This window comes from Cebidichthys violaceus, unplaced genomic scaffold (genome assembly GCF_023349555.1).
Source record: "Cebidichthys violaceus isolate CVI_PGR_0920_01 unplaced genomic scaffold, fCebVio1.0.p SCAF_39, whole genome shotgun sequence".
Classification (NCBI taxonomy): Eukaryota; Metazoa; Chordata; class Actinopteri; order Perciformes; family Stichaeidae; genus Cebidichthys; species Cebidichthys violaceus.
In genome coordinates, this window is record NW_027176583.1 from 1,828,160 (window position 1) to 1,853,159 (window position 25,000).

General features: G+C 46.2%; 3 protein-coding genes across 5 annotated transcripts in view; 1 reads left to right on the top strand and 2 right to left on the bottom strand.

Annotated features, from left to right (window-relative positions):
• The window catches only part of rcan3 (regulator of calcineurin 3), a 33,809-nt gene extending 13,931 nt beyond the window's left edge, over positions 1–19,878 (bottom strand). Inside the window, exons 1-2 of one of the 2 annotated variants that reach the window (XM_068726503.1) lie at positions 19,783–19,878; positions 18,575–18,835 (exon numbers count right to left, since the gene is read on the bottom strand). In XM_068726503.1, coding sequence (XP_068582604.1) covers positions 18,575–18,778 — 204 coding nt within the window. In that variant the 5' untranslated portion in view covers positions 18,779–18,835; positions 19,783–19,878. Of the gene's footprint in view, positions 1–4,794; positions 5,103–18,574; positions 18,836–19,782 lie in introns of those variants that run through there. The other variant, XM_068726504.1, reaches the window with a different exon arrangement.
• Positions 19,879–19,929: 51 nt separating this feature from the next.
• Positions 19,930–25,000, top strand: part of grhl3 (grainyhead-like transcription factor 3) — a 31,026-nt gene continuing 25,955 nt past the window's right edge. Inside the window, exons 1-2 of one of the 2 annotated variants that reach the window (XM_068726499.1) lie at positions 19,930–20,076; positions 21,666–21,830. The gene's annotated coding sequence lies outside the window, so the exon portion shown is untranslated. Of the gene's footprint in view, positions 20,077–20,209; positions 20,280–21,665; positions 21,831–25,000 lie in introns of those variants that run through there. The other variant, XM_068726500.1, reaches the window with a different exon arrangement.
• Positions 20,862–25,000, bottom strand: part of nipal3 (NIPA like domain containing 3) — a 4,551-nt gene continuing 412 nt past the window's right edge. The window contains exons 2-11 of the mRNA XM_068726502.1: positions 24,919–24,987; positions 24,292–24,463; positions 24,139–24,198; positions 23,680–23,825; positions 23,175–23,271; positions 22,878–23,013; positions 22,446–22,534; positions 22,266–22,329; positions 22,002–22,096; positions 20,862–21,811 (exon numbers count right to left, since the gene is read on the bottom strand). Coding sequence (XP_068582603.1) covers positions 21,651–21,811; positions 22,002–22,096; positions 22,266–22,329; positions 22,446–22,534; positions 22,878–23,013; positions 23,175–23,271; positions 23,680–23,825; positions 24,139–24,198; positions 24,292–24,463; positions 24,919–24,987 — 1,089 coding nt within the window. The 3' untranslated portion in view covers positions 20,862–21,650. The remainder of the gene's footprint in view (positions 21,812–22,001; positions 22,097–22,265; positions 22,330–22,445; positions 22,535–22,877; positions 23,014–23,174; positions 23,272–23,679; positions 23,826–24,138; positions 24,199–24,291; positions 24,464–24,918; positions 24,988–25,000) is intronic.

Here is a 25,000-nt window from a genome sequence, read left to right on the forward strand (position 1 = left end):
TGCAAATAGCAGATTAGTCATCAAATATCTCCTCCTTCCTCATTACAACCAAAAGTTATGAGACGACAAAGACTGAGGACGGACATATGACACAAGAGACAGACAGAGGACAGAGAGACAGACAGACAGAGAGACAGAGGACAGACACAGAGAGAGAGACAGAGGACATACAGAGAGACAGAGGACAGGGGGACAGGCAGAGAGACAGACAGACAGAGAGAGAGACAGACAGAGAGACAGACAGAGAACAGACAGAGGACAGACAGAGAGACAGAGGACATACAGAGAGACAGAGGACAGGGGGACAGGCAGAGAGACAGACAGACAGAGAGAGAGACAGACAGAGAGACAGACAGAGAACAGACAGAGGACAGACAGAGAGACAGAGGACATACAGAGAGACAGAGGACAGGGGACAGACAGAGAGACAGATAGAGAGACGGACAGACAGACAGAGAGACAGAGAGAGAGCCAGAGGACAGACAGACAGACAGAGAGCGAGCGAGAAACAGACAGACAGACAGAGGACAGACAGACAGACAGACAGACAGAGGGACAAATGGAAAGTGACCCAGTGGACGGAAACTTCTCCAGGTGTCCTCGGCGACGAGTTGTGTGTGTTTGCTGACAGAGGTGTTTGTCTGTGAGTCCGCTGACTCACTGTTGTGGTTGGAGTGTGTGACTGTGGAGTGTGTGACTGTGGAGTGTGTGACTGTGGAGTGTGTGACGGTGGAGTGTGTGACTGTGGAGTGTGTGACGGTGGAGTGTGTGACTGTGGAGTGTGTGACTGTGGAGTGTGTGACTGTGGAGTGTGTGACGGTGGAGTGTGTGACTGTGGAGTGTGTGACGGTGGAGTGTGTGACTGTGGAGTGTGTGACTGTGGAGTGTGTGACTGTGGAGTGTGTGACTGTGGAGTGTGTGACGGTGGAGTGTGTGACTGTGGAGTGTGTGACTGTGGAGTGTGTGACTGTGGAGTGTGTGACGGTGGAGTGTGTGACTGTGGAGTGTGTGACGGTGGAGTGTGTGACTGTGGAGTGTGTGACTGTGGAGTGTGTGACTGTGGAGTGTGTGACTGTGGAGTGTGTGACTGTGACACAGTGGTCTGTGTGTGGGAGAGCAGGCTGAAGTTGAAAACAGCTGTCCTTTGTGGCTCACAAAGCAGCCATTCTCTGGTGTTATAACACGTTTCTCTACAATAGTGTGTAAATGGGTAATAATGTCTTTTCTCCCAATGCTTCCCAATTAAAACACATTCAATTCAGCAACAGACGGCAGCCAGAGAGGCACTTATCAAGAGAAAGAGCAGGTTGACATTAATTATTCATGCCTGTATAAAAGAGCAAATAAATGGGCAACCGTCACACTGACAAGTAAATAAATAAATAAATAAATAAATTAGACGCCAGCATCACATTGAACATACGAGGTAACTGTAAAGGTTTGCGTCACACTCTGCTCTGTAACGCACTCACTGCCTGCCAACGTGCAATGACCTTCACCATGTGAGCTGTCGTCTGCTGATGCTGCTTCATGTCCAGGTAATAAACAGTGTCATGACCACTGTTCACATACATGCTACATGTCCAGGTAATAAACAGTGTCATGACCACTGTTCACATACATGTTACATGTCCAGGTAATAAACAGTGTCATGACCACTGTTCACATACATGCTACATGTCCAGGTAATAAACAGTGTCATGACCACTGTTCACAAACATGTTACATGTCCAGGTAATAAACAGTGTCATGACCACTGTTCACATACATGTTACATGTCCAGGTAATAAACAGTGTCATGACCACTGTTCACATACATGCTACATGTCCAGGTAATAAACAGTGTCATGACCACCGTTCACATACATGTTACATGTCCAGGTAATAAACAGTGTCATGACCACTGTTCACATACATGCTACATGTCCAGGTAATAAACAGTGTCATGACCACTGTTCACATACATGCTACATGTCCAGGTAATAAACAGTGTCATGACCACTGTTCACATACATGCTACATGTCCAGGTAATAAACAGTGTCATGACCACTGTTCACATACATGCTACATGTCCAGGTAATAAACAGTGTCATGACCACCGTTCACATACATGTTACATGTCCAGGTAATAAACAGTGTCATGACCACTGTTCACATACATGTTACATGTCCAGGTAATAAACAGTGTCATGACCACTGTTCACATACATGTTACATGTCCAGGTAATAAACAGTGTCATGACCACTGTTCACATACATGTTACATGTCCAGGTACACACTCCAGCGTCTGCCCACAGCTCTGGCCTCACTAACCCTTTGCGGTAACAATGGTCCTTTTGTTTTGCTCCAAAATAAACACAAAGCACTTCGGTATGAAAGGCCACTGTACCACCAGCTCGGCCATTATTGCAACAACAACAACCTGCTCTGTCCACAGCCTCTGTGTTTGGCTCATTAATGATGTAACCAGCTGGGATGGAGCCAAGGCAAAGCCATTTCAACCGTGTCAAAACAATGGCTCCAAAACCGCCACAGCCAGCCGCGCAGCATCTCCTCTGATTAAAAACCCATCGTTCACTTATTTTCTTCATGTCGCCAGTTTAAGCACCTCTGCCACTGCCTAATCGTTCTGTGAAGGGTCTATATATATATATATATATATATATATATATATATATATATATATGTATATAGAGCAGCAATCCACATATTAGTTCATCTTAAGTGCTTTGCAACAAAAACAGGAGCCTGGAGATTACAGTTTTTCTCATTTTCAACATTTGGAGATATGAATAACAACAAAGGCCTCAGACTGGCTCAGATCTCGTTGAATGATAATAAAAACAAGAGGAGGCTGACAGGGAGGTGAGCTCAATCAGAGGCCTTTCCCCCCCCCCACGTGTCCTGCTTTAATCTGCCCTCTCCCCCGGCGCTCTCCATCACTCCCTGTGTGCCAGAAAGCAGGATTAGTGGTGTTCTTTGTGCCATTCCAAAGTCAGCCCTCTGTCTGCTCTTTTAATTGTGCAAAGACCCCGTTTTCTTTGGCCGAGTCTGGGAGAGGTGGGCTGATAAGAGCTGCTTGACAGGAAGCTTTAGAGACGACTGCGCCGCCGTGTGAAGCCTGTCTGACCTCAGGACCAGGTTTCACTAACATAAGTAAACCACAGATAAATAAATAGCAAGCGTGATCCCAGCCCCCCCCCCCCCCCCCCAAACGAAGGGGCATTCGCTGTCGTGATCATCAGCTGAATACAGAAGAAATCCAGCACAATCGACACCTCTGAGGTTTCAGACAGCTATTTCACCCACAGTCTCTTGGAAATCTGAAAAGATTATGACCGCTATCCTATAATTACAGGACAACTGCAGGGTGACACACTGGAGTCTTTCACCTTGACTGGTCTGCAGTGGTTAGAAAGTGTAATGAGATTTGGGAGCAGCAGCTGCCTGGCCCCGCTGGGGGACCGCAGGCCACCGGGGTGGATCACAGGCCCGTTTGTTGTGCCCATACATGCAGGATATATGTCAGTAACAACAAATCACAATCACATGCCGCTTTTAACGTGCTATTCATGCCATGGCAGACGCAACGAGTTGGACATTTCACACAACCGCACAAATCCCTCAAGGCGGCTGGTGTGAGGTTAGTAATCATGCACGTGGAGTTGCAAAAGAAAGTGATGAAATACGGCTGAGAAAGGTGCTGAGGGGAGGAGCGTGTTCAAAACCTGCAACTGCAGCTTTTGGATGCAGGAGAAAAAAAAGCTGAATTCAGCCACAATCACAGTTGTTTGTGTTCCCGAGCGGCACTGAAGCGCGGTCCTAGTCGTCCTCCCGTCCTTTCGTCTCTCTCCGTCTCTTTGGTGATGAGTCGAATCAGACAAGCCACCAGCAGGTGAGGGAATATATTCTGACATGGAATTTCCAAAGGGTTTAGCGGGTGAGCCGAGCTTTGGCGGACCATCTGCGTGGCCTTTTAAGACCCAAAACTGGCAGGTGTCGGTGCCAAAGGTCGGGGTCCCCCAGGCTCCCTTTGAACACGTAGAGGCGCAACTTGCTTTCCTGCTCTGTGACTGACAGGCTGCGTATCGAATATACCTGTACCTGTCCTTCAGAAGAGTCCATAAGACACGAGTGTTCAAGTCAGCGACCTTTAGTGTACTTCCAGTGAAGTCAGTTTACTCAACACTACATCCTTATGGCACCAATCACAGGTGTTCATAAAGCATGGTTGGAGTATTCATACTTCATGATCACATACATTCATGTGAGGATGTTTGTGTTTTGATCCCATCTAACCTTGTGCACCTGCAGTGCTGCTGGGATGAAGAGGTCTGTCCACCACTGCGTGCCTTGAATGGACAATTCACTCCATCACACCCTCCCATTCAACTCACGCATCGCCTCCATCACCTCATGCTGCCAAACGTACACAACGACACAACAATTGGTGCATTAAGGAGCTTCTTCTTTTGAGTGCGGGTGTGTGTGTGTGTGCGTGCGTGCGTGCATTCGTGCCATGTCTACCCATTTCTGCAATTCATCAAGCGTCAATCAACTGTGCCGCGCGTGCGCGACGCTGCTAGACGCGAGCTGCGGCTCCCATTGATAAAAAAAAAGAAGCTCGCCTGAGAGACCGGGTCTGCATTCAACGTCACCAAGACATGCATGCGCTTCAAAGAGGGCAGCGTGCAGTCGGTCCCGAGCAAACTGCTGCACAACACCGCAAGGGCACAACCGTAATGATTAGTTGCAACGCTCTTCCTTTGTTTCTTTTTTTTTTTTACCGTACCTGCATTTTGTCTGACGTAAACACCTCGATGTCTACTTCGCAGGCGATGATGGTCACCATCTCCAGCTTCATGTTTATCGATGGCATTCCCTTCCGTGGTGAGTGCAGGGGGTACAAAAAAAAAACCCGGACCGGAGTGAAAGTCGTTCTCCTCCTCCTCTTCCTCTCGAGCAGCGGGGTCGAAGAGTCTACCGGGTTCTTCTTGAGCTTAAGTCCAGACTGTTCCGATCGGGTTCTGATCTGCTGAGAGACTTGCTGCCGGACTCCTCACTGCACCGACGCGCTGCTGAGAGTGATGCTGCAGCAGCCTCCCTCTCTCTCTCTCTCTCTCTCTCTCTCTCTCTCTCTCCTCCCCCCCCCCCCGGCTCCACATTGACGTCATCACCATCTTCACGTTCGTCGTGTTTTACGCCACTACGGCGCTCGACGATCCGTGCAGGGGGGCACTGCAGAATTCACGGTCCGGTTTATTCCGCTTTCTCTTGCATTTCGTTTCGTGTGTCGTTAGGTTCAGCGAGCTGCCGGAGAAAGAAATGTGTCACAACCGGTTTGAGACATTTAAACAGCCAAACATCAAGTGCATCAAGTTACTCCGCCGTCAGTGTCAGCCTGACCGAGAGAGCCCGTTAGTTACCGTGCATGCCTTTGAATGAGGCTCCGCAGAGGATACAGTACAATGAGCATATCCCCACAGGGGGTGGACATAATGCCAGGAACATATATGTATATTATATATTCTATAGAGTCATTCAAGTCATGTGAAAGCCCTACAATAACGGTGCTATTAAGGCTCAGGCAGAGGCCTGTGAGGCAATAGTTCTATTAGAATAATGCAGCCTTATACAACATGTACAGGTTCAAAGATCACCTTAAACCCAACGCAGTCACATCAAAAAGCTCATATCTCAGTAGGAATGCAACTAAAAATGAATGTTGTCATCAATTAATCTGTCAATGATTATAGTAAGTATCAGAAAACAGTGAGCAAACAAACATCACAAAGAACATTTAATGTCAAACTAACGGTCCAACACAGCAAAGATATTCACTTTATGAACAGAGAAGCTGAACATGTTAATAAATAGCTTCAACGATGTATTGATTAACACAATAGTTGGTGATTAATTCAACACAAAGCAGTCAAATGGAACACTATTAATAAACTGTCCAGGCGTTCCACATTATTAGGATTATCAACATTGCAGCCAGAGCTTACTGGTAATATCCTTATGATCAAAGTACAGTGGTTTGAAAAGCTGTTTACTACACACAGCGTCCTCACAGATCACGTATGTTCCTTTCAGGGCACCGTTACATGATCAGCTGTGTGCTCTGGAGGAACAGTCGGTGGACATGGGATGTGGCTTCACGGGCCTAAGAATAACAGACAAACAACATTGTCACGCTGACGGGTTCATGCCGGAGCTGTCGTCTCCCTACGCGCCGCTAACAGAACACTGACAGAGATCTATTTCGGACATCAGAGTCTTAAGGGCACATGCCTTGTGGAGCCTGGAAAGACTCAAATATGAAAGCTTGAAAAGAAGTTCTTAGCGAGCGGTGCGGTACTTTTAGTGCTGACTGGGTGATTGGAGATTAACTGTACCGCGGCTCTTTATCACTGGCAATAAAGCGGCGGATGAAGCCGACTGTACCGGCGCTGCCACGGCTCCGTTTGCTCTTAATTATGATGACACAGTGTGAGTTTCCACATCAGCTGAAGACCAATCATTTAAAGCATTCCCACAGAAAACCATGTCTTCTTTCCATCACTCAGACCGTCTCTCTCCGTCCCTTCGCTTCATAATAATAATAATAATAATAATAATTGCCCGGCCGGCCGAGACAGCTAAGTCCCCTATAAGCCATTAATATTAAGGCTCTGGGCGGTGAGGGCTATTTACGTCCGTGTGTGTCAGGCATTGTCCACGCTGTGCATACGGAGAACATGAGTGAGATATGTGAGGATGACTGTGACATTCCTCCACCAGACACCCGGCCTGGAAAAATCCCGCCTGTTAACGCCACAAATGCCCAATATCAGACACCGTCATGTGGGCCTGAGCCTGAGCTGCATGGTCAGCTGCTTCATGCACTGGGAGTAAATAGTCCGGTTCATTCTCTCAAGAGGAGATGTTACTTGGCAGGTTTAAACTTTATTTCAAAATCACCCCCACAGCTTGTTAATCACAAGCTCACGAGTGATGAAGCGGAGCGTCTGTGCCGCCTTTTCTTTTGAACCCACTCGGTTTTCTGGACTCTGGTGTCGCCTTAGCTCGCCAAACGCTGTGACCATTGATTCAGGGCCTGTTGGACAATTCTTTTCTCAGTATTTACAAAGTTTAATCAAGTCCAACCCGGTGTAGTTTATCTTATTCCACTCGAGTGTCACTGCTGCACGCTTTAGCAGCGAGTGCTTGTAACCAGGGGAACTGCGGTTGCCATGGGATGTGTGGAAAAACTGTGGAGATGAATTAAAAAAAAAAACAAGAACAGGGTTTAACAAAAGGATACGCAATAACAAGATATCTACAAGTGGCTGCCTGTGCAGCACAGAAGTGTGTGAACACTAGTCAACAAGCGAGCAGAGAAGTCATCAGCCAAACGGAACAATAATAATGTTAATAGATATGGATGACGAACTGACATGTAGCGCAGTGCTTTGAGTGGTCAGAAGACTAGAAAAGGGTTAGACTAGAAGAAGACTAGAAAGGCACTAAATAAACACAAGTCCTTTTATCATTTTTGCTGTAGTTAGCACCGTTAGCGCCGTTAGCTGCAAGCTCAGCCGTCGCCATTTTGAGAGCGGGTGAGAGGCGATAGAATCTCGCATGAAGCACCTTTAAATAACGTCCACATTAACATGAATTTGTGAGCGTGACGGTCGGGCTGACGTCTGGAAATAGAAAGGTTTGGAGCCGCTGTTAACACTTTCCACAGACATACAGAACAGCTCACTGGACGTGTGATGTTTTGGATTATCAAAGCGCTCCTCTGATCCCGTTCGTCACTACTGATGAGTAGGATGGAGCACTGTGGATGATGAAGCACTTTTCTTCCTCTCTGGCCTCATTCTGCAGCTCTCCTACTCCTCCTCATTGTCAATTCTCTGCTCCTCATTCACAATTCCCTCCGTTAGATCTCACAGTCGGCCCGCCCCGAACAAGACTCCGTGTCGGAAAATACAACAAGTTCTTTATTCTTTATCAACTCTCACAAGATGCGGATGATTTGAACCTTTTACTACGCCGACTACCAAACTTTAAGGATGATCCAGATGTTTCAGCTGAATGTGTAATGAAAGACACTAAAGAGACCACTCTTATTGTGTCACAGCATGCACATAAGAAACAAAGGAGATCGTTATATTAAGGAAATCAGATTTATTCATTTAAAATAAAAAAATAAATGAATGAATGAAGACTGTACCTGCAGCCTAAAGGCACACAGACGTCGAGATATTGCAGAGTCTCAGAGTGCATCATGCAAATTAAACAGAAAGGAGACGAGGAGGCACAGAGGCAGCACACATGCTCACAGGTGAGCCACTGAGACGAGCAGAACCTGAACTCTGAAGTAGAGTCTGAGGAGGAGCAGGAGGAGCAGGAGGGCAGTGGATCATCACGGTGGGCTGATATACGAACGTTCATAACACACACACGCATGTTCATAACACACACACACATGTTCATAACACACACACACATGTTCAGAACACACACACGCATGTTCATAACACACACACGCATGTTCAGAACACACACACACATGTTCAGAACACACACACGCATGTTCATAACACACACACACATGTTCATAACACACACACGCATGTTCATAACACACACACGCATGTTCAGAACACACACACGCATGTTCAGAACACACACACACGCATGTTCATAACACACACACGCATGTTCAGAGCACACACACGCATGTTCATAACACACACACGCATGTTCAGAACACACACACGCATGTTCAGAGCACACACACACGCATGTTCATAACACACACACGCATGTTCAGAACACACACACGCATGTTCAGAACACACACACGCATGTTCAGAACACACACACGCATGTTCATAACACACACACGCATGTTCAGAACACACACACGCATGTTCATAACACACACACGCATGTTCAGAACACACACACGCATGTTCATAACACACACACACATGTTCAGAACACACACACGCATGTTCATAACACACACACACATGTTCAGAACACACACACGCATGTTCATAACACACACACACATGTTCATAACACACACACACATGTTCAGAACACACACACGCATGTTCATAACACACACACGCATGTTCATAACACACACACGCATGTTCATAACACACACACGCATGTTCATAACACACACACGCATGTTCATAACACACACACACATGTTCAGAACACACACACGCATGTTCAGAACACACACACACGCATGTTCATAACACACACACGCATGTTCAGAGCACACACACGCATGTTCATAACACACACACGCATGTTCAGAACACACACACGCATGTTCAGAGCACACACACACGCATGTTCATAACACACACACGCATGTTCAGAACACACACACGCATGTTCATAACACACACACGCATGTTCATAACACACACACACGCATGTTCAGAACACACACACACGCATGTTCAGAACACACACAAGCATGTTCATAACACACACACGCATGTTCAGAACACACACACGCATGTTCAGAACACACACACGCATGTTCAGAACACACACACACGCATGTTCAGAACACACACACGCATGTTCAGAACACACACACGCATGTTCAGAACACACACACGCATGTTCAGAACACACACACGCATGTTCAGAACACACACACGCATGTTCAGAACACACACACACATGTTCATAACACACACACGCATGTTCATGCACCAACCAGACCATCCAACACACAAACAAGGACAAATTCACAAATATGCATTTAAATATGGTAGTGTAATTGTGCTTAAATGTGTAAATTCAAACCGAACACACACACACACACACACACACACACACACACACACACAAACATTTATTCACTACAAGAATTCACCCAAAATAGAAATTGTGTGTGCGTGTGATGTAACAGCAGAATAATGGAAGGAATGAAGACTGCAGGCATGCACATATGCTCTAGGTGCACTATCAATATGATCCACACACACACACACACACACACACACACACACACACACACACACACACACACACACACACACACACACACACACACACACACACACACACTCCATCCCTTCTCTGCCAACCTCTCGTTACACCAGGCTACCTCTCTCGGCCCAGCCAAACCAACCCCCGGTGCCAGCGCCAATGCAGCTGCTGTAATCTAGGCCAAGCTATTTATAAAGCAAGCAGCCAAGTACAGGCACAGGAAGACAGGGGGAGACAGAGGGAGACAGAAGGAGACAGAGGGATGGGAGGATAAAAGAGTGTCTACAGGGCAGAGAGACAGATCTACAGAGTGGAGGTGAGAAAGAGCGAAGAAGCACAAGGAGCCAGGGTGGCACAGAGGGAATAAAAGTAGTGAGAGGATGAGTGAAAATAGACAGAGACAGAGAGAGAGGGGGGAGAGAGGGGGGGGGGGGGGGGGAGATCTGTCAGGTGCAAAGGACAGCATGAATACCTGAGGAGCAGACAGCAGCCATCAAATGTAAATTTGCACAAGTAGCCGCGATCAACACTCCTTCAAAGCCCGACATGCTTTTCATCTGGTGGTTTTGGGTTTTGCAGACGAGCTGACAGGACGACACGTGATGGAGAGAACCTGTCGGCTGCAGCGTTTAGTGATCTGGATGAAAAACTAAATGTTGACAGAAAAGTTTTACACGACGTCTGGCAATCGAGCCTGAATCAGCAGTGACAGAGGCCGACTCTGACTGCAACCGTTCTTCTGCTAATTAACACAACATGAGCATGAAATGTGCTCAATCATGCAGCTGCACAGGAAGAACGTCCAACATTCCTTCAGACTACGACTACATCTATACTTCGTCCGTGGGCAGGGCTCCGGTGCAAAAAGGTGATGTCATGTACTCCTGAGCACTAATCAGGATTCAGCAGCCTTTCATTTAAAATCTGATGACAGTTGTTGGTTTGGTTCTGATCAGACTACATAAAAGGAGATACGCTGAGGATCTATCTCTTAATAAATCATATCTAATGTTCTCCTCCCGATCTTAAAGTGAATGAATGAATATTTAGGATAAAAGTGAAATACTAGTTGAGAATAAAAGCATGTTGAGCGTGTCGTAGGAGGATAATGCTCCATACAGGTGTGTATTTAATAAAAACATTCTCTTTATGTTGAATTATTATGTTTTAAGGTTCTGATGCTGCTTGAGTTGGAACTCTGGGTAAGATTTAAAACGCCTTATTTTATATTCTCTCTCTCCATCCGCATTCAGCGAAGGAGAACATCAGGGTCAGAGCCAATCAGAGGCCGAGCAGGAGGTGTCTGCAGGAAACACTGAAGAAAACACAGAGAGGAGCTGAATGTCAGGCACACCTCTGAGACCAGAGGACATGTTCAGCATCATCTTCCTCCTTCTAGAACTCAGATATCAGTACAGTAAAACAAAGTCAAACAGGTCATAATCTCTCTTTTATATTATACAGAGTCCTAAAAACACCTGTATTTATTCAGGTTTCTCTCCAAAACAATATTTTACAAGATTACATTTGAACACATCATGACACGTCATCATGTATCTTCGCCCAATCACCATTTTCACTGAATGGAGCCTGAACGCATCATAATGTAACCTCTGTGTTTTGCCCTGCAGGACTGTGACGCCCCCCCCGGCTGCTATCGGCTGCATGAACTAGTCCTCCTCAACTGGTTCGGATGTGTTGTTCAGAGGAGAGACAGGGTGCACCAGAGTGTGTGCAGCACTAGTGTGCAGGATGTTCACATGTGTTGTTGTTCCTGAGTAGAGAAAATGAGCTTATAAATGATAGGATAACGTGATAACGTGATATCGGATCAGTGCATAGACTCGCGTACTCACCGATACGCAATCCAGCATCTCAGGCTGCACCAGAGGCCCTTCAGATCGTGGTGTGAGAAGACCTTTCGATAACATCGATAGGTAAATAAGTGAATAAACAATAAAAGCTGCTTCACGTACAGTGTGCTTTGACAAACAGCATCACAAACACTGTCCAAACATGGGACACGGCAGCAGAGTGAGTGTGTGTGTGTGTGTGTGTGTGTGTGTGTGTGTGTGTGTGTGTGTGTGTGTGTGGTTCACAGTCCACATCTGGTGGGACACCAGCAGCTGTTCAATGTTTTAACCCAGTGCAGCAGCTTAGGAGCCGGAGAGATGAGCTGCCATAGAGCTGTGTGAGGAGGAGGAGGAGGAAGAGGAGGAGGAACGACGAAGCACAGAGTCACGTGCCGATGGTTCCACTGATTGCTTTGCTTTGAAATCAGGTCAAATCGTTGGATTGGTGGCGGACTCTCCGACCCGCATTCAGGCATCGCCGCACTGAACACCAGACACAACAAAGAGGGGAAAGAGAGAAGTGGTGGGAGGAACCCGAGGAGGTCTCAGAGCTCCAGACACAACACTGTGAGAACAAGTGGACCAGTTCCTGATATAAAAACCATAGACATGAGAGGAAGAGCTTCTTCTTTTTAAGTTACATTTAAAACATGTATGAGAACAATTAGTGTAAAGATGCAAACTTTAAAGGACGATTCATAAGCAATCCATATCTTTTCAGACAACCCAGCAGAGCAACAGACTCTCAATCTGTTCAAATCATAGGGACAGGTCACCACAGAGGCCCCCAGACACCAATACCTTCAGTACAGGTCACCTGACTGCAACATGACAGACAGAGACAGTGAGACAGTGAGACAGTGAGACAGTGAGACAGTGAGACGCACACAAAGGACAACGTAAATGAAAACGCACTCGTGGGAGAAATGAACAAATGAAAACAGGAACAAAGAAGAACCAAAGAAAAGTAAATTGAATTGGGGTGAGTCACAGACACGACTGGATTTCCTTTATCCAGCAGAGTAACAACAGCGACAGACAAGTGAAGAGAATCAACAACAGGCTGTCAATAGTCCTTTTCTGTAAATGACAACCGGCAGAAATTGATTTGGAAAGCGGTCTGCCTCCGTCTGCTCACGAAGAACAAGAAGCAGACGACACAACACGGAAGCGTCCTCAGAGCTCTGGAGTGAACAGGAAGGGAAAGAAGGAGGATTCAGGACAAAGTGGAGCTACAGTACGACACAGTGGAGTGACCACTTCTAGACGAACAACACGGTCCAACAGACTCTCTACAGACAGAACCCTCCATTAAACACATCTTTAGTACAGACGGACCGGTTCTCTTCAATCCTCACGGTCAGATCCACCACCGTGGGTTTGTTTCAGCTCCTCATTCATTTTACACACTCGTACCTAAAAGCAATTATCTGCAGAACATTTTCTATTTCATGGACTGATTGCAGCTACGCCCCAATTCACAGGAGTCCATTTATACTTCAGTGGAATCAGAGACCGTGTTCTGTTGTCGTATTGTGAACCGCTATTCTTGAAAACGCCCACAGAACGTTTCTTTTTTTAGACCGATTGAACCAGAAAATAATCTGGATTTAAATAGACTCACAGGAGCACGACTAAGAACACAAACACAGCAGCTTACGGAGCTGGATCTCATCGTCAGCCCCTGTGTGGTGGCAGAGGGCGGGGCCAGAAGAGCCTCTCTTTATCAAAGCAACACAAAACCAACCGTGATCACAGAACGGTCTACACGCTGTACGAGTAGCACAGTATTTAAGAAACTATGAAATCAAACGGTTTCCTCATGACGAGGGGAGAAGGAGCTTTAAATAGGAGGCGGACATGTTGGAGGTTCAGAGAGTACAATATGACAGAAAAGACTAATAATTACGAGCTAATTAAATCACATCGTATCTCAGAGATATTTAAGTACTAAACGGGAACAGTCTCTTTGAAGAAAATGCGGAAGAGAAACTAAGAACGTTTCAAAATGAAAAGCAGGTTCTTGTGAAGCTGTACATTATAAAAAAGGAAAGAGGAAGTGACGTCAACAACTGTTAAAGTGGTAACATGTCAGAAAATAGCTGAACCATTCCATTTCCATCAGCTTCCTCCGTTAGGTTACCTGATGGTGTTCGTTCATGCATTAGTGTGTCTGTAGTTCTGTAGTTCTGCCAGGAGGCAGACATCCACTTGGAGCCATCAGTTGGAGGCTGACGTGAACACAGATGTAACTGATGAATGTAATTATGGTCGTGTTCTATTGAGCGTGTCACAACAGCACAGCCGAAGCCCACCTCGCTGCAACAGGGCTGTAATTAATGCAATTCATTACACCTGCATTTACCAATCAGATCAACCGCTGCTGTGTAAAAGGCCGACGGGCCTGAAATCACCATGTACTTTAAGAAGCGTCCATGCAAACAATACCACAAGGCTCCACGTACTACAGGTGCAGAAATGACCGTCGTGTGTCCAGAACGTCCCCACATGGAGTCATAACTGTGTCTGGTGACGTACGTGAAGAATGAGTGGGTGGCTTCACACACGGCCTCGGACTCGTCACGGAGAGCCGGGTGTTACTAATCACCTTAACGATGGCTCCGTCTCAGGCGCTTTTGCAAATGAAGCGGAAGCCGGGTCTGACTCGCTGGAGCCGGCACTTGGCCGGTGGTGTCTGGAGCGCGGCGGGTTATTAAGGCGTAATTTGTTCCATCCTCACCGATAAAAACAGGAAAATGAGCAAGAAGTCGATTCAGCACAGTCTGAGAAGAGACCTCGTCGTTTACCTGAGTCACTCACCACTAACCTGTTGATCTCACACACAGACCTCTGATGAGTCAACAGCTTCATGCAAACATATGAATTAGCGTTACAGATATTACAGATACTTATTAGCTCGGCTCACATTTTTACTGGAAAACCTGCAAGACTCTTCAAAATGTAAGGAGCGAAATACGTTCCCACCCTGAGACCAAACTGCTTTCCATTGTTGTCTGCTCAAATATAATATATATAAAAATAGCTTTATTTTGTTTCTTTTAGCTTTCTTCAGTTTGATGAATGAAGGCGAAACGAGCTCTCTCTCTCTCTCTCTCTCTCTCTCTCTCTCTCTCTCTCTCTCTCTCTCTCTCTCTCTCTCTCTCTCTCTCTCTCATCATGTCTGACCTTCAGCCTGCCGAGCACCCGCTGCCTCAAGTTCACCCCCTCGGGGCCGATGAGCCCATAAATAGGCCGTCGTCTGACACATGCAAACATATCAGTAGCACGCTGACTGTACAGTACAACACACACACACACACACACACACACACACACACACACACACACACACACACACACACACACTTGCGTTCACTTTACATCTCACATCCTCCATCACGCTATCTTCGGTCCCTGATGTGTTTCACACACTGCTCTGGGGTCTTACGCTACGGTCACATATCTATGAGTCACGCCATCAAACATGTTGCACTGAAGCGTCCAATGAAGCGGCTCAACTTTCACATACTCACAGCCCTCTGTCTCTGCTGCACTGATCACGCATCCAACAGGAGCAGGTTGGACAACACATAGTGTTCATATTCATATACAGTGAAAATGCTGGACAAGTGATCTAGTGGATGCTATATTATTCAGTGGTAACTGCACAGTTACAGATGGAGGAGAGCACCGTCTGCAGACAGCGGTAGGCCTGGTGAACGCCGGCTGCCACGAGGGACGACCGACGACGGCTTCTCTGACCTTTTCCCTCGACAAGCACAGAAACCACTTTGCCCCGTCGCTCCGTCTCCACCTCCGCCGCTCCTCTTCTGCATGTACTGCATCTCGTCAGAATCAGAAGCCACGCTGGCTGCAGCTGCGCGATGCTGGCGGTTGTCTTCACACGCTGAACGTGGTCCATCGTCCCTCGGGCCACAACTAGAACCGAAGAAAGGGAAGCTAACGGGAGGTACGAGTGAGTCGGCATGATCCGAGTCAAACTGGAACGACCCAGAACAGCTTCAGCGCGGTTTGATTTAGGTCGGTGGAGTTGGTTTAGTTAATGACAACTTTCTAGTGATTACTGAAATACAGCACATGACGTCCTGGACTCACTTGCATCTTTGTCTGAGGTGTTTTTAGACAGTTAGGAGAGTTTTAACTTCACTTACACGTCGCATGTCTCTGTAATAATGACACGAGGTCAATTAAAAATAATAGCCTTCCTATTTGATGTTTCAAATTGAGAGAGAGACCGATGATAAAGCTCCGTGAGAGATCATTCACATCATTAAATGTGGTTGCACAGCCCTCATTTAATCACCAGCATTCTAATTTTAATGAGGAAATGAATAATAAAGCCGATCATTTCAGCGGAGAGGTGGGCTGATCTGACCAGACCTGAGCTGAACTTCCTAAAACTTTGAAGGCGTCTCTACATAAAAGCCGGTCAGGGGAACAAAATACTGCAGATGAAAGAGAAAGTGTGCCACTAGGTTTGACTGTCTTTTCACTGATGCAGAAGAAAGGAAAGGCTTTTACAGCCTGCTAAGAGCTCCTTATACATATGAGTCTCTCTAAGAGAGCAGTGTGATTACAGAAGCAGCTCGTCCTCCTGCATGCAACAGAAACAGAAGGTAGTGTCGTCGTTGGGAGGAGACACACAAATGTAGGTTGCCATGTTCCTGTCCTACACCGAGGACGCAGACACTGGGGTTAAAGGTTTGTGTGTGTGTGTGTGTGTGTGTGTGTGTGTGTGTGTGTGTGTGTGTGTGTGTGTGTGTGTGTGTGCGTGTCATAAAGTAGCCGTTCGTGCTTTGAAAACATCACGAGCGGCCTGTTCTTTCAGCGTCGTACCTCATCCCTTCCTGTCCTCATTTTGAAAGTTTAAATAAATGTCAAAAGTTCTATTTTTAGCGCGGCTCATTTAATTGAACCACACGGAGAACAATCTATTGACATGCTCCGACTGAAGGGTGCGTGGGTGGCATTTCCACTTAAAAGCGTGGAGTGTGAATCGTAATGAAGCGAGGAGGCAAAGCGGGGAAGGGAGGGGAGGCGGCAGACTCCACCGCTAGGAGCAACGGGTGCACAAACGGAGAACTCACAAAGCAACGAGGGATTCATTTAAAGGGATTTTGTGTACGCGCCAGATTTAGCCTCTCTCGCTCTGCATTCATATACATAGAGAGGATAAATAAAGAACGCTCAGCAGAGAGACAGGAGGCGGTATTAAAAGAAGAAAGGTAACAAGTGATCAGAAAGAGGAGAGAGAAATGTGGAAAAGACAGCTTCTATATGACATGGATGGATGGGAGACTTAAGCTGGATGGATGGAGGGATGCTAGGACAGCATAATTGGATTAAGAGGGGCAGAAAATTAGAAGTATTTGCTCCGTATCCTCCTCCAGAAAACCGGATCCAGTGATCCCAAGTGTTCCCAAGTGTTCCCACTCCGAGGAGTCGGATACAGCTGTGACGGCGGGACTCGACGCGTCCCAGAGAGGCCTTCAGGGACTACATACATACATACAGCACTACATACATACATACAGCACTACATACATACATACATACATACATACAGCACTACATACATACATACATACAGCACTACATACATACATACATACATACAGCACTACATACATACATACATACAGCACTACATACATACATACATACATACATACATACATACAGCACTACATACATACATACATACAGCACTACATACATACATACATACATACAGCACTACATACATACATACATACAGCACTACATACATACATACAGCACTACATACATACATACATACAGCACTACATACATACATACAGCACTACATACATACAGCACTACATACATACATACATACAGCACTACATACATACATACAGCACTACATACATACATACATACATACATACATACAGCACTACATACATACATACATACAGCACTACATACATACATACATACATACAGCACTACATACATACATACATACAGCACTACATACATACATACAGCACTACATACATACATACATACAGCACTACATACATACATACAGCACTACATACATACATACATACATACATACATACATACAGCACTACATACATACATACATACATACAGCACTACATACATACAGCACGACATACATACATACATACATACATACAGCACTACATACATACAGCACGACATACATACATACAGCACTACATACATACATACAGCACTACATACATTCAGCACGTGTGTGCATGTTCGAATGAGACCTGTCGAGTACGAGTGGGCGTCAATAACACGCCACATGATCGAATGATATGCACAGGCAGATAGATTAAGGCTGAGTATGGCTCATGATTCATATTGTAATCCGCTGCCCTGCATTAATGTTTATTGGCAAAAAAAGAACATGCATCAGGTGTGTATATATCTGTGTGTGTGTGTGTGTGTGTGTGTGTGTGTGTGTGTGTGTGTGTGTGTGTCATTGCGGTTGAGCAATCAGCAGCGCAGCTTGAGATTGTGACAGGAGCGAAAGCTGTGGATGACATCATGCTTGTGTTGCTAGTCTTTGAATCTCGAACCCGCTGACACATTCAGCATGATGACTCAAACGTGCACAGACACACACACAGACACACACACTTTGACCCAGAAAGTGAGTTTGCTCCGTCTCACCCTGTGTGCGTCCTCTTCAAACACCGCTTCGTGGACGCTGCATGCAAAGAGCGCCGTGGGGAGGTCGCTCAGATCCATCATCTCCTCCGCCACGCCGTCCTGATCGCTCTCCCCAAACACCATGTCCTCCTCCTCGTCCTCCTCGGGATCGCTGCTGTAGGCCTCTGAGCCGTTGCTCCACGCCTTGGAGCTCTCTCGCAGCATGCTGGAGGCCTTCTGGAAGTCAGCCGACGGGCAGGTGAGGACCACAGAGGCTGGGAACTGAGGAGGAAGGGAGGTTAGGAGGTAACTGGTGAACACACTGGCTGGATGATGAGCACAGAGAATGAGGTAGTGAGACACTGGTGAGTGGAGATTACAGGGTTCACTTAAGTGTCAGTGGTGATACCACACTGTGGTTGAGGGATAGATCAGAGAGGGAAAAGAAGGAAGATGAAGGACGGAGTGACACTTGAAGATGGAGAGAAGAGAGAAAGACGGACAGAACAAAAGACGAGGAAAACAAAATGAATAGAAAGCAGAGAGGACATTGAGGCTTCATGGTGATCTAGTTGTAGACGTTCCTGACTCAAACGCTCCGTCAGGTTATGTTTATGGTTATGGTTCCATTGCAGTATATTTGGGCAATCACCACTTTCTCCTAATAAAAATGTATATTTATGTCAACTAATTGATTTACAGATCAAAAGAGGAAGCACCACGTGGAATAACAATGATTGTAAAAATAAAATAAAAGGTTATGATGAAGAAGAAGATGTCTGACCCTGGTGTGAAGATGTCGTTAGAGCGCCATCTAGTGGACATTCAACACGAACGAAGGTTTCTTTAACAGTTTAATCACAAAACCATCTGAACATGAACCTGATGACGTCAAATAAATGCATAGTGATTATAAACCAACACTGTGTCATTTAATATCTGTAGAGTGACGTGTGCAAGAAGCGCGTCACATCAGCAGCGTCACGTCCACAGTGTTTAAATGGCCGGTACAGGGTCGTGACATCAACGTCTGCATCGCGTGCGCTCCGAGGAAACTCCTGAAGATCACGGGAACGGCTCGTGCACAAAAAAAAAAATTGCTACACGCGCTCCCCTCGTGAAAACACGGTGCTTCTGATGCCAAAAGCTGTTTTAAAGTCAAATGAAGAGTCCCGGCTGCACGCTAACGGGTGAAGTCACCGGTTAACGTTGGTGTCTGTGTTACTCACCCCACTGGTGTCAGTGGAAGCCGAAACGACCCATTGTGGACCAGAGTGGACCGGACACCGGGTCTACAGGTGACTTAGTCAGACAGTGGACCGGAGTGGACCGGACACCGGGTCTACAGGTGACTCAGGCTGCTGAGAGACGCGTCGCTGTTTGTTGTTATGGATTATTGGACTCTCTCTGACGCAGCCCGCTCCAGCGTCAACACCCGCAGGTGCGACCAATCAAATGCCGGTGGAGGCTCGCGGCGACCAATGAGGCTGCAGGAAGGGGAGGGGCAGCGTGACGTCAGAGAGGTTGGTTGTGACGCTATGAACCCTAATCCCACTGTGGACGTTTGACTTCCACTGTCACGTGTCGAGTGTTTGAAGGCTCTCTGGTCCGTTATGAACCCTTTACCCGAGTCAGCATTAGATACTAGCCCATGGGAATTACCCACAAATCATTGCAATGTGACGTTAAACACGCGGGAAACCAGTGGACGCATGGAGACGTAAAGGTAAACAGAGAGGACGAAGTCTTATTAAATGAACTCTGACACATTAAGGGTTAAAGATGGATATTTATGTATTCATCAAAAACAAGTAAACGGCTCACACTCACGCACCCACCAGGTGACGTCAGTAAGTTCGTGAGGGTTCAGGGTCTAAGGCCTTAGGGGGCACGTTGGGATTAGGCCTCTTGGTCACGTATTGTTTGCTCTATTCAACCAAAGCAGTTGGGACAGAGAAGCCAGGCCCTCGCGCTGCTGAGTGACGTCAGTTTAATTTAAGTTTGATCACCAAACTAATGCAGCAGAACTAGAAGACATTAAGAGGAGACACAGGGCTGAAGTTTGACTCTCACAGCATCGCTTCAGGGGTCATCAGTTGGCAGTTTTTAATAGGATAGGCTTCAGTTGGTTTACACACAGTGATGTAATGATGACACACACACACACACACACACACACACACACACACACACACACAACATAAGTGTGATAGAAGTGATATAACTTAACTTGTGAATACTGAAGAAAGGCTCTCTGCTGTATTAACACTGTAGAAATGAACTGCCACATGTGTAGCTGTGGAGTGAATCTAATCCATCCATCATGGAGTATTTTATCATCATAAAACACCTAAAACATTATCCATGGATACATTTCATCAGAGACGTTCAAGGCATCAGGTTAAAGGACTAACTAACTAAAACTAAATTTAGTAATGTGTGTTTTTTGCAGTAGATTCACCGTTTTATACTCAACAGTGCACATTTCAAGTTCATCAGTTATTTCAAGGTGACTCCCGTCCCTCTGAGTCAACGTGTTTGTGTGTTATTATTCCAGTAGTTATTACAGTGTTATAACTGCTACCGTGATGCTTCTACCTGGTTATGTACAGCCGGACAGTCATTCATCCAGCGTAAAGCTACGTCTTAAAAAGGCACACCGAAAGCTAACTTGAAAATTAATAAATACATCACAATAAATTAGAGGATTTGCATCCACTTTTGGTCACATCAGGAGAAGCAGTAAGACAATGCGACCCTAAGAACGAGAGGCAGCGATGTGGAGTGAAACCCGCTCACATCAGAGAGCTGGAGGCAGATACTTCAACGTTCATTGGCAAGTCTGGAGCGACATAAGAGATCTTTGAGGAGCATCTTCACAATCCTCAATGGAAGAACAGATTCCTTTATGCAAATATTAACGAGCATTAAACTGCTTAACAGTCATGGAAGTGAGAAGTAGTGGAAGATCCAAGGTCGTCTCTGGTCCACGGGAAGCAAAACACCCTTTGAGCTGGACGGTGTGTAATTGTGAAAACCCATCTTGGTCTTTCAAGGTCCTTGAATATAGTTTATAGAAAAACCCAATAAAAATACTTTAATCTTCTTTCAGGTCTTTTTTTAGGACCGGTGGTCGTTCCAGCTGGACCGGTTGAGGCGCGGGAGCCGCTCCGTCGTTGTTGACCAGAGCGCCGTAGGAGAACGCACCGTTGGTGTCCGGCTGAACAAAGAAGCCCTTGTCGTGAATAGTCGGCACACCTGATGATGGAGAGAACAGGTAGGATGAGGGTCAATGCGTGTTAAACAGACCACGCAAAAGGGTGTCGTTGAACTGGAAAAAGTGTCATTGTTCCCGAGATGCTGAGTCTCGTCTGCTGAAGACACACCGTTTAGTTTTACATAAGACGTGTAAAAAAAGGTTCAGTATTTATGTAAAGTTTCTACCAACCATTAACCATATCCATAGTGACATAGGGCTCAAAGCTCTTGGTCCTTTTCCTGTTTTTGGTGATGAGAAAAACCCCGAGGAAACAGAATGCAGATCTGTACAAAGCACAACACGCGTGTCAGTATTCCAATGCACAGTAGGTCGACACACACATACACACACATTATACACACACATTCACATCAAAGCTCTGTCTTCTGAGCGCGTTACTGTTCGGCCACGGTCTTCACAAACAATGTCACAGGCCACTGGACAATCACTCACCCCAACAAGAACATGCAGATGTGAAGAACGTCTTCGTTCTTAAACTCTACGTAAAACACGGCGCCTGAAAACCAGAGCAGAAGAAACCTTGGATGACTGTGAGAAGGTGTGCAGCAGAGGTCCAAACGGGCCCCAGAGTTGAAAACTGAAAATCAGCAGCTAAGAATCACATTAACTCACCGGCAATCACGGCAAAGACGGTGGAGAGGATGTAGTTGACGCCGGCAATCATAGAGGAGTCGTACAGCTTACACGCTTGGGAGAGAAATCTAAAGAGGAGATTACACAGAAGAAATGGAAAACAGTTTAAAAACACCAAAGAAGTATTCTTTAAGGAATACTTCACCCACAGAACCACCAGTTGTAGATCAAGTACTCATCAGCGTTACCTGGAATACCTGTGTTTGATTCTCCGTGGAGGCATGTGAGCAAAAACTACGTTTCCTTCAATGATTCAGGGTAACACGGGGCGAGTATTTGATATACAGTATGGTCATTTTGTGGGTGAAGTATTCCTTTAACGTCACCTATTGACCACTGCAGCGTACTGCAGCCACCGCTCTAGAAACACCTTTCAGTAAATACTTCTCCTTTCATGTTGCCATCACTTACCCGGCCTGGAAGACCACAGAAGCCACCATGCACACAAACAAGACGCTGAAGATGGGGTAGTCCAGCTGCATGGTGCCCTCGATGGTGAGAACCAGCATGCCCGACACCGCCTTCACCGTGATGACCGTGACCGAGCCTGTCCGCCGAAGAACACCGACAATTAAATACACAACGAAGGAGAGGCGCCGCGGTGCGTGTTGAACGTCAGACGTCCGTGGCGGTGTATGATAAAGTATGGTAATAGCGTGTACTATGTAGATTGAATGAAATTGACGCTCTTTAATGCCGGACACTCACCCAGTAGCGCGACCAGCATCAGAATAATAACGAGGTAGTTAGCGTTGCGCCGTTTGTAGAAGTATAAAAGCAGGCAGAACGTGATGATCTCCAGGAGCTGTCAATGAGGGCGAAAGCGACAATAAACACCAAATTAATATCAAAGAAACAAAAACAGGAAGCGCTGCGGTCGTTGCCAGATGTCAGCCGGAGACCGATATTCGTGATGAACGACGACGGAGGGTCGATAACGTCTGAGAAACTGTCTGCGGTCAAAACAGGTTTGTAGGAAAGCGTTCGTCCCTCAGAATACGTTTATGATCATCAGGATAATACTGTGACTGGACATGCAAGGGCCTTTCATTGACAGAAGTCCTGCGATTACGCGACGTGAAGAAACACACGCGAGATCAGCTCGATGGGAGAAACGGCGTTCACGAATAGACGTTCTCTTCCTCCACTGCGGGTTCAACAGGTACACTGTAGTGCTGCGTATCGAGCCCGGAGCTTCTGAACGTGGTCTTACCAGGTACAAGAGAACAGGCCAGTCCACCAGGTGAGCCACGATGTTCTCTGCTTGGAGTTTTTCATGAGAGTTTGGTCCAAATACGACGAAGAGGAACGTTCCACCTATGGTCAGAACGGAGCCCAGGAAGGACAGCCCATAGCGCTCTGCAGCAACACAGAACACACGTTACATGCAGGTCCAGTGACTCGGGACACAGTAGAAAGACAGCAGTGAAATCAACAAAGAGTACTTTTTACCATTTTTCTTTTTAATGGTCTTACATATTTTCTCGACAAAGCGAGGCCTGAACATGAACACACTGGTGTCGTTTCAGACGTCACGCTGCAGCAGCTGAGCAGTATGGTGTCTGACAGGTTCGGCAGGAGTTTGATTAGAATTTGCATACAATGGCACAAATGTCATGATAATTACCCGGGAGTGTCTCCGGTCACACACACACACACACGCTCAACTTACTTGCAAAGTCCTTTGGCTTCAATTTCTCGCGCAGAAAAATAAAACCCAAAATTGAGCTCGCTGTAAACAGAGAGTAGAGCGAGGCGTTAATGCAAATTTCACTTTAAGCTAGCTTGGCGTACGCAGCGTAGACCGTCACACGGTCACACTCACTGAGGACAGACACGGCGTTCAGGGGGCAGATCAGAGCGAGGGGGGCGAAGGCGAACGAGACAAAGTTGGCTCCCTCCCCGAGACAGATCAGTACAAAACCACTCCACCAGGTTCTGGTCCGGTAGAAGGCTCGCGGGTCCTTGGTTCCTGCTAACTTCACATGGCTGTATTTCTGCATGTGAGAGGCATGCAGGTGTCACACAGTGTACTTAACAATGCCCACATGTAAAGTACACATGTAAAGTACATATGTATAGTACACATGTATAGTACACATGTATAGTACACATGTATAGTACACATGTATAGTACGCTTCCACCAAACAGGATGCAAAACAATGTGCTGCAGTAGAGATATTATGTAAAGACAGGATGAGCAATAGAGAAACATATCACTGATAACTGTATTATTTTATACGTTCCTATTGCAGCTGATAATACTGTGTACTGCTGTGTACTGTTGTGTACTACTGTGTACTGTACTACAGGGTTAGTAACACGGTGACCCTGGTGTTGACACGGAGCACTTACATAAAAACACACATGAGACACTGAACTGCTCATAATAACTCGACATTGATGTTAATAATGTTAATCACATTTAAGGGTTTTGGTGGAGGTCTGTACCTGAATACTTAAGGAGATGCTGACGAGCACATTTCCGAAAATAGCAAGCAACGTCCCGATGAGATTATCCTGAAGAAGAACG